The 9571-nt window shown below is 40.0% G+C and overlaps 1 protein-coding gene across 1 annotated transcript; it reads right to left on the bottom strand.

The window, feature by feature from the left end:
- Positions 1-7692: 7692 nt before the first annotated feature.
- Positions 7693-9052, bottom strand: mchr1b (melanin-concentrating hormone receptor 1b). Its single transcript, XM_041063167.1, has 2 exons — positions 8989-9052; positions 7693-8723 (listed from the first exon to the last, which is right to left on the bottom strand). Exons 1-2 carry the CDS (start codon positions 9050-9052, stop codon positions 7693-7695), a joined length of 1095 nt encoding a protein of 364 aa, XP_040919101.1.
- Between the last annotated feature and the right edge of the window lie 519 nt (positions 9053-9571).

Below are 9571 nucleotides of genomic sequence, written 5' to 3'. Positions count from 1 at the left end.
ACACAGCATTTCTCACAAATGAATTCAGTGTAGTTGAATGGTTTATGACGGCCTCCGGGTTTCAATGGCTCACGTCAGGGACCTATACTATTTTTTTTTGAGGATTAAATCAGCTTCCTGTGAGTGAGGCGCTCTGCTAAAGTCACGCAACTGCTCAGCTTGAATAGCAGCACTCCAGCGCTTTGATAGAGGCTAATTTCCCTGAAAACACAGTGAAGTGGGGCCAGAACACTGAGGAACGTCACAGCTTTTTTTTTAAGAGCACCTGCTGCTTGACACGTAGCCGTGATGTCTGAATGTCTACGGCAAAGAGCAACAGTTGACGAGCACTTAACTGGATCTCAAAACTTTTGAGGATGGATCCTTAAGTGGTTCATACCACTCAGCAGCGCTGCTGCAGATCACCATCAGGGTAACCTTGAAAGATTTTTACTTCTACAGTGTTATATTACATCCCACCAAATTTTAGCTTTACTTTTCATCTACTTGCATTATTTTGACTCATTTCCCAAATGGCTTCATGCTAAATCAAGTTACAGTGGTTGTGTGCAAATCCGCAAAAAAATCACATTTTATTGATAGTTTTAGTTCATTTTTGAATGATATGTACAAAGATAATATTTACATATTGCACCTGTAACACCCTCAAGGGTCCCTTTGACCTATGGTACCTGCCTTTTAACTTAAATACCGTTAGGGTTTTGATGTTTTTATTGTATCTTTTGTGACCTGTTTTTTGAAAGTTGTTTTTTTTTAAGATTCCTGTGGAGTATACTTGAATGTCTATCCTTAATTTGTTTGTTTTATTTTCCTTGTAATAAGGATATCCTGACACACATAAGTGTGATCTGATGATAACGAGGTCACTGGGCAGGTTCAGGTCATATCCCTCATTTCCTTCCTGTGGGTATTTCCCTGATGAAGGCCTGTGACCGGCCTTCTACTGCAGTACACGGTACATGGTAGCATGTTTTTCTTCTTTTTACACTAAAAACTATCAACAGAAATGAACAAGTTTGTCTGCAGTGTAAGGACAAATCAGTCGATCTGTTCTGTCATTATTACAATTGTTCTAATTTCCTCAAGTATCGGAGCTCAGAAAGCAGTCGCCATTATGATGTGGAAACAGGTTACAATAAACAACATATGCGATATATGATCTGTAGGTTGCTACTTTATGTAAATGATCTGTTGCAGATAATTTTATGATAATGACAGCCAAACCTGTAGGAGGCTCAGTTTGTTATTTAATAAGACGATAATGTCAGCTAGTACACCACTGATTGAGCCTCCAGTCAGGGGTCTCTGCACTTCTGATTTACCTGGTTGTGTTTTTGTTACACAAATGAAAACTGTTTTTTTTTTTTAAGAACATGCTTTTAATATGCAAATTTGTGCAGCAAGGTGCTTCAAATCTAATTACAACATCTACTTTATATGGAAGACCTGCTGCGTAAGTAACAGCAGGTACGTTTCTGTTGAGCTGTTTTCCACTTATTATGTTTTCAAGAATGAGACAGACAGAGACTGAGAGAGAGAGAGAGACAACATTCTGCCCCATGTCATATGTTGTTCCAACATGGACCAACATTTGCTTTGGTAGGTTATAACTATATGCACAGGCTATGCTTTAATATTATCGTCACAGTTCTGCAGCAGGAGAGCCAGACTCCCAGCAGGAGGGTGGAAAAAGCTAATGTAGAATAAAATCTGCTTTTACTGTCAGACATCTCCAGAGAACCCGTCAGAAAAATGGAAGCTCACAGAGATGGTGTCTGCTGGAGCCATATATTAATTACTACATTCAGCCTGTGATGCTTCACCATCACCAGCTCACACATCCACACAAAATACATTAACCTAGATGACAAACATGTGTCACGGCTGAAGCCAATAGCACAGGGGAAAGGGCCCAAATGCAGATACAGAGAGAGAAGGTGATGCTGTGAAGTATATTTTAAAAAAGAAGGTCGGGTTTTAGAGGCAGATGGGTGAAAACAGAGAATGGAAAACACAGGGAAATGCTCAGGAACATAAACATCATTAGTCTTCTCATGATGCACATGATGGGAATGAAAACAGACTAAACTGACAAAGAGCGAGGGGAATACAGAGGCTTAGCTACACCAGGGAGGCGAGGGGAACAGGTTGAAACTAATCTGGGCGTCCAGGCAATCACAGAGATGAAAAAAAAACACCATTGCAGGAAGTAAAATCATCAATACACAACAGGTAAGTCATGGCAAAATAGAAGAGGAAGCACAGAGTCCATGTGAAGTCACTCAAAGGGCAGATCGTGACAGAAAGCAGTTTGGATATGGACACCCGATAAGAAAATTACTAAATATAGATAAAGGCTACACTTTCACTCAGCAGTGTAAACATTCTAAATTCACTTGAAAGCATGTGTCTTGTTAATCCCTGAAAGCACATTACTCAGAACTGCAGCCTTGTTCACTGCTTTTTCTTTTTTCCTTTTATCCTTTTTATTCTATCTGATGTCAATCCCATGCTTTTTTTCCCCTTCATTGAAATGTACTTTTTCTCAAAACTGACAAAACCGCTCCACGTGACGATCAAGGATTTCAGAGGAAAATGAAGATTTCTTCAAATTGTTAATAGAACAGAATTAATGCATCACGTTGGGAGGTTTTAGTCCGTCTGGATATGGCTGCAGACTGGCAACATGTCCAGAATCATAATCTTAATTTGAGTTATCGCCGTAGACACGTTTTGATGTTGGTGAGTAATACAAGTGCGACTTCCATTTAGATAGGCCAAGGGTAAAATGCCAGAACCCTGCATCAGGCTTCCTCATCGGTTTAAGGAAACTTCAGCATCAACAATCAAATCAGTGCGTCAGTATGGATGGGGGTAGTTGTGCTCTTCATTATTTAGCTGGATGTTCAGAAGCACATTGCTTGAATGAATCACCAATGAATGGTAATATATTCTCAACAGGTAAAGCAAAAGCGAAGAAACTGCCTAATTTATACTTTTCTTTATGTATTTGCATATACGTTAGCAAGAAAAGGTAAGTGAACTCTTTGGAATTACTTGCATAAATTTCCTCTCAAAATACAGTCAGGTCTTTGTTCTTTCTAAATACATGATCCAAACATTCACGGCGTAGATTGGAAAAGGTATTTGAATACCTCGGCTGAGGACATCAACGAGGTAAGTGGAGTCAGGAGTTAGCAAGCCTGAGCCCAATCAATGAAACCAGATTGGGGGTGTGGGTTAGAGCTGCTTTGACATTTTTAGTTTGTTATTCACAAGAAGCATCTGTTGATGTGAAACGTGCCTCGCAAGAAAGACCTCAGAAGACTTCTGGATGAAGAGTTGTTGATTTGCAGAAAGCTGGAAAGGGTCACAGAGTTGTCTCGAAGAGTTTCGATATTCATCAGTCCACATTTAGACAAACAGTCTAGAAATGGAGATGATTTAGTTCTGAGGCTGCTCTCCCTAGAAGTGGGCGTCCATATAAACTAAAGTATGTAACATATGCTACCAATGACCCTAAGCAGAACTTGCTATGACCTTAAACCTTTTCTTTTTCTTTTTTTTTTTGCATAATTATGGTGGTGTGCTGTGTGGCTGTTTTGGGTGGGGGGTCATGTACTGTAACATGTATAATGTAATATGTATGGTTAAAATTGTTGATATTTGCAAAAAATTGCTTCTAAAAAAAAAAAGAAGGCGTCCAAAGGCACAAAGCAGAATGAACAAAGAGGTGAAAAAGAAGCCCAGAGTTTCAGCTAAAGGCTTAAAGGACTCAGTGGAGTTGATAAAAATCTCTGTTCATGAGTGTACCATACCCATACCCAATAATGGTGCATGGTTGGATGCAGCACGGTGTCCATAGCAGCCCACTGCAGGATAGCTCTCCAAAAAAATAAGACCCATCACTGCCCTCCACAACCCTACTAGGCAAAAGTGTTGTAGACTGATTAAACCTAAGGTTGAATTATTATGGAAGAACATGCAGCACTACGTATGGTGTAAAAAGGGGAACTGCAGACCAACATGAAACCATCATCCCACAGGTGAAGTATGGGTCTGGACAGTTCACCATCATCTAGGGGAAAAAGAATTCCCAAGGTTTATGCAGGTGTCTTATGGGATAACGTCTGGGTGGCTGTCTGGCAGCTGAAACTCAGCTGAAGGTGAGTGATGCAGCAGGACAGTGACCCAGAACATCAAAGTAAATCTTCTACAAAATGACTTAAAATGAAGAAAATACATTTTTTGGGGTGGATCTGTCAGAGCATAGACCTTAACCCAATAGAGATACTGCAGAATTACATCAAGGGAGCCATTCGCACCAGACATCCCTAAGAGTATGGCTGAGCTGAAGCCCTTCTGTAAGTAAGAATGGTCCAGAATTCCTCCTGAATGTTGTGCAGGTCTGATCTGCAGCCACAGAAGCGTTTGTTTCAGGTTTGACCAGTTATTAAATACAAGGGTTCACTTAACTTTGTATTTTATATAATATTGAGGAATGAAAATGTTTTCTACATGAGGTCTTTGTGGGCTTTTTTGAGTCTTGTGTCTCACCTTTTTGTAGCCGTTTGCATCTTTTCATGTTCATTTTTGCATCTCTTTCTGGTCTGTGTGTGTGTGTGTGTGTGTGTGTGTGTGTGTGTGTGTGTGTAGCTGTTTGATTGACTTTCCAACGAGAAGTGTTAACAGTCACTTCAAACGGAGGCTCTGTTCACTAATCCATCCATGTGCATATCTCTACATCAGTGCCCTGGGCCTTTGTTCTATCTTTTATACTTCTATTATGACTTTTCATACGCTGTGAACATGAAAGCCCAGCTCAGGGACATGTCATGATTTGCTGCTTTCTTTGGTTCACACTGACATTTACAGTTTGCTAGAAAGCGAGAGACTGCAGGACAGAAAGTAAGCTTTGAAAGCTACAAATCTCAGCACTTTGCACTCTCACTGGTATTTATCTGCAAATATCTCAAAATCCTCCATATTATATTACACACACTGTGTGCTGTGAAAGAGTCGAAATCTTATTTCAAGGACAGTTAGGCTTCACCACAGGGTGTTATAAAATTATCCATGTGCTTTATATTCACACCATCCAGTTTTACAATGAACGAAATGACATTTTCCCCTTTAAGTTTCTTTAAAAAATAGAACAAAAATGTGTTCTTACCTGATAAAAACACATTTTATGGCAGTAGCACATTTATATTCTGCACCTGCTTCTTCCGCCATGTTGCTGAAGGGGAACATTAAACACCAGACTCTGCATTTGTATATGGCTGCACCATTACATCAGATAGAAATACCCTTTGTGGGTGGACCGATGCACAAATTTGCTCATTCCATACATTACTTTTAAGCTACTCTGCAGAGACTCGTTATTATTTCATCAGCTGGTGCTGGCCTCAGTTCACATTAACTAAATCAAAATGTCAGTTTTGAATTTTGAATTCAAAGTGCACACTGTGTGTTCACTAACAAAGTAAAGATAAAATAGCTAGCAATTTTGACTTCAAAAAGTTAAAAAAGCCACAAACTCACAACAAGACAAAGCCAAAAATGTGACACACAGGGACAGAAAAACATTTCTGTTGTTGCTGATGTCATGCAGTTTTGTGAGCAGGGTTTTATTTCCTATCACCCCCAAAGATAATCACTCTCCAGGGTGGAGCATAAATAATTGTTTAGCTGTTTCATTATTTTGCGGTGGGGGGTTAGCCTAATAATTAAGGGATTACCATGCAAATGAAATACAATCCTTGCTTTATTCCAGCCCTCTGTTCTTTTCAAACTAATGCTTATTACCATCTGACATTTGGATAAGCAGTAAGTCTTCCTTCTGTGAAAAGCTGAAAAAAAGAGAAACACCTTGTGGTTTTCACCATCTGAAGTCTGAGACTTGTCACAACAGATGAAGAACTTCTGGTTTAAATGTGTCCCACGCGATGTGCAACTTTGCATACAGTTGAATGAAAACATTTCAGTTGAATTCAACACTTTATTGATGCTTCTCTATTCATAATGACAAGAAACTGTTTACCAAAAACGTTACAAATGCAAACAAGATGTCTTTTATATCTTAGAAAGCAAACACAAGCTCATGAAGATAGAGACTGCCGGCCAACATCAACAATGCATTTAAAAAATATAACATAACCTTTTTTATTAAGAGTAAACTCAGTCTGACCTGAGGATGAGACAAAATTCTTCAGTGTGAAGCATGTTAAAGGCAGTCCTCTGTAGTAGGATTAAAACACAGCTAAATCATGCAGCAGGTTACAACACTCGGCAAAGCAAACATTTCCAAAGCAGTCACATCACAGTAAAGATACCCAGTTAAATACACACTGACAAATACCTGCATCACACCTTCACAAACTACACCGGTCACAGTGCACTATAATGTCACTTTGGATAATATAATTAAGGAGGTTGATTGGACATCTACAGAGTTATCAGTGGAACATAAGCAGCACCCATAGATCATCACCTCCCACAGAAAAAAAAATCTGCATTTAAAATACAGTCATCATGTGATAAACACGTCTTGTCCTCTCTAATGACACGGTGTAATCTGTCCTCACTTAGTCAGTGATTGGGTTAAAAACATGTTGGTCACGTGGGGTGTAAGGAGCAGCACATCCTCTGAGAGCCACTAGTGAGGCTTTTACACTGTGTTTAATTACTACATCCACTGCCTGCAGCTGTTTGTGCTTGCTTTAATGGTGCTCTACTGCTTAATACTATTGTTTCAACGCTTCAGATGTTTTAATATGCATGCAACAGAGCCGTAAAAGGTCTGTTAAAAGACACAATATACACAAAAATACAACATTTAAAAAACGACAAGCTGCAGTTGTTGCACTATGAATTTGGATTTGATGCCATACAGATGTTCTCCATGATTTCTACATGTTTGCTGTTCACGGGATGATCAGACTAATAGAGCCTTGGCTTTCTGGGTCCAAAACACACTGTTTGATAGACATAATGACATGCACAATAGATTCTGTAATCCAACAACACCACTTGCTGATTGCAACATAAAAGAGCTACAACAATTAAATACATTTTTTAAAAAAAAAGATATTTTAGATCATAAAAATTGTTATGATGAGGTACAAGATCAAGGTTTGTAGAATCATTTGATAAATTTTATTTTGCATGGTGAAAATAACATTGTGGACTAAAACTTACTATTAATTTGTAGGCCTTAATTTTTGATGCAAAATATAACTTAGAGTTTAAATTATTAAAATACTGTCAGCCATTTCAGATACAAATTAAAAATGTATCAAGAAAATTACACAGAGGTACAATAATGATTCATCAGTCTGTTGTTCAATAGCTGATGCTTTTCTGATTTTCTGTAGCTCGCAGAGTCTAAAAAGGTTTTGCACCAGATACAAGAAAACCGTAGTTCCTTTTTCCCCTCATTTTTAATAAAGGATGACTAAATATGACGATAACTCACAATGAATATGACTTGTAGTGTCACAGATTATGTAACCACTTGGCACATAAATGTACTGTACATTTCATTAGAGTCACATTTGGAACAGAAATCCTGCCCTCATTATGCTTTCGAGGTGTTTGCTGGAGAAATCGGAGGGGTTACTAGTGGCAGATGGTGACTTGTTGGCAGTGGTGGCTGGCAGCGGTCACAGACTGGCCAGTAAATTGTCCATCTCAGTGCACAGCCACAGTAACAGGCAGCATGTTATGAAGCAGTTCCCTTGATGACTGTGAGTGAGATGGATGGAAGCTGTCTGCTGCCATTCTCAGACTCATACTGCCATCAGCAGGAGCAGGGGCGACTCTGAAAACCCTGTGAGACGGCTGAATGGCTACAATGACCTGCCTCTTAAAGGTTTCACTTAAAATGATGTAGATAAATGGATTAATGCAGCTGTTGGCGTAGCCCATGCTGATTGCAATGTTGTAGGCATACAGGAAAGCAAAGGTGGGCCGTTGCACTCCCAGGTGGGCCAGCTGCAAGATGTAGTAGGGGGCCCAGCAAATAAAGAATGCCAGGCAAATGGCCACTGCCATACAGGTCACCTTTCGTGTCCGCACCCTCAGGCTGCGCTGGGGCAGTGGGGCAACTGTAGCTGACATGTTTTGCAGAATCTTGAAGAAGACCCCACAGATGACCACCAAAGGTAGAGCAAAGGCCAAGAAGAACTGGTAGAGGGTGAACCAGTATGTATCTGTGGCCGGGTTGGGCAGCAGGAGGGCACAGCCGACCGAGCCATCCTTGAGACGCATGAGTCCTGTGTACATCCAGACCGGAGTGATGGAGACCAGAGAAAACACCCACACCAGAGCGACTGCCGCCCTGGCCATGAAAGGGGTTCGAACATGTTTGAAGCGGATGGGGTGCACAGTGGCCAGATAGCGATCCAGAGTCATTACAGTCAGGATGTATGTACTGACAATCTGGCTGTTGGAGTCAAGAGCTGTGATGACAGTGCACATGGTGCCACCGAAGCACCAGGAGCCATTGCCCACAAGCTGGTGAATTAGAAAAGGCATGCCAAGGAGAAAGAGGAGGTCTGCGATGGACAAACTGAAGATAAATATGTCTGGAACTGTTTGTTGAGAGCAGAGCTTGGTCTTCTTCACAATGGTGTAGATAACGATACAGTTTCCAACGATCCCAAAGAAACATATGACACCAAAGATGCTGGGCATGAGCACATTGTTGTACTGCTCATGATCTGGCAAAAAGGATACAAACAGAAAGCACCCTGTCAGTCACCTCTATTATTATGTCTTTTTTATTCTCTATAAATATCCTTTTTATGTTTACAATTATATAAGTCATGGTATCTGTCATAATTACCTCTCACTGAAATCAAATATGAATAAGTAACAGCAGATAAATCTTAATTTTAAGATCATTTTACAGTTATGAAACAAACATCCTGTGAAATTCAGTAAACTGATACTGAACTTAAAACAACAATAACAACAACAACCTACCTTCTTCTGGAGTCTCTGGACTGGAGGGTGAAATAGATGAATTCGATATTAGGGCAAAGTCCATCCCAAATAGCTTTTGGTTCTATTTCTATAAACTAGTCTGTAGAGTATAATAATAACAATAACAAGAAATAGTTCGACTAATAATTAATCAATTTTAAAAAAATTAAACAGCTAAGAAATATTAGCGTATGGGTTTTGTATCAGGGATGAAACATCGCGCGCATTTTTGTGTCATCCAAAAGGCTTCATCCGTGCTCGAGACAACTAAAACGCGCCTAAACACAAGAACGTAGAGTCAGCGTAAGCCCATCGCCCTTCTATCAGTCTGAAAATTAGCAACACCACATATTCTATTACCCAAATTAAAGGAGGCAGGTTGGGGCTCAAACCCTAATAAACGGAGATGTTTTCTACTACAGTGGTTTCACATTGTGCTCCTGCCTTCAGAACAAATGTAGAGTGAAGCTTTGTGTTGACAGTAAGTACTGAGGGGAGAGCTGGGACCTGAACGAGAGAGAGAGAGAGAGAGAGAGAGAGAGAGAGAGAGAGAGAGAGAGAGAGAGAGAGAGAGAGAGAGAGA

This window comes from Toxotes jaculatrix, chromosome 18, assembly GCF_017976425.1.
Source record: "Toxotes jaculatrix isolate fToxJac2 chromosome 18, fToxJac2.pri, whole genome shotgun sequence".
NCBI lineage: Eukaryota > Metazoa > Chordata > Actinopteri > Toxotidae > Toxotes > Toxotes jaculatrix.
The sequence above is the reverse complement of the archived record's forward strand: the minus strand, read 5'-3'. Positions and strand labels throughout refer to the sequence as shown.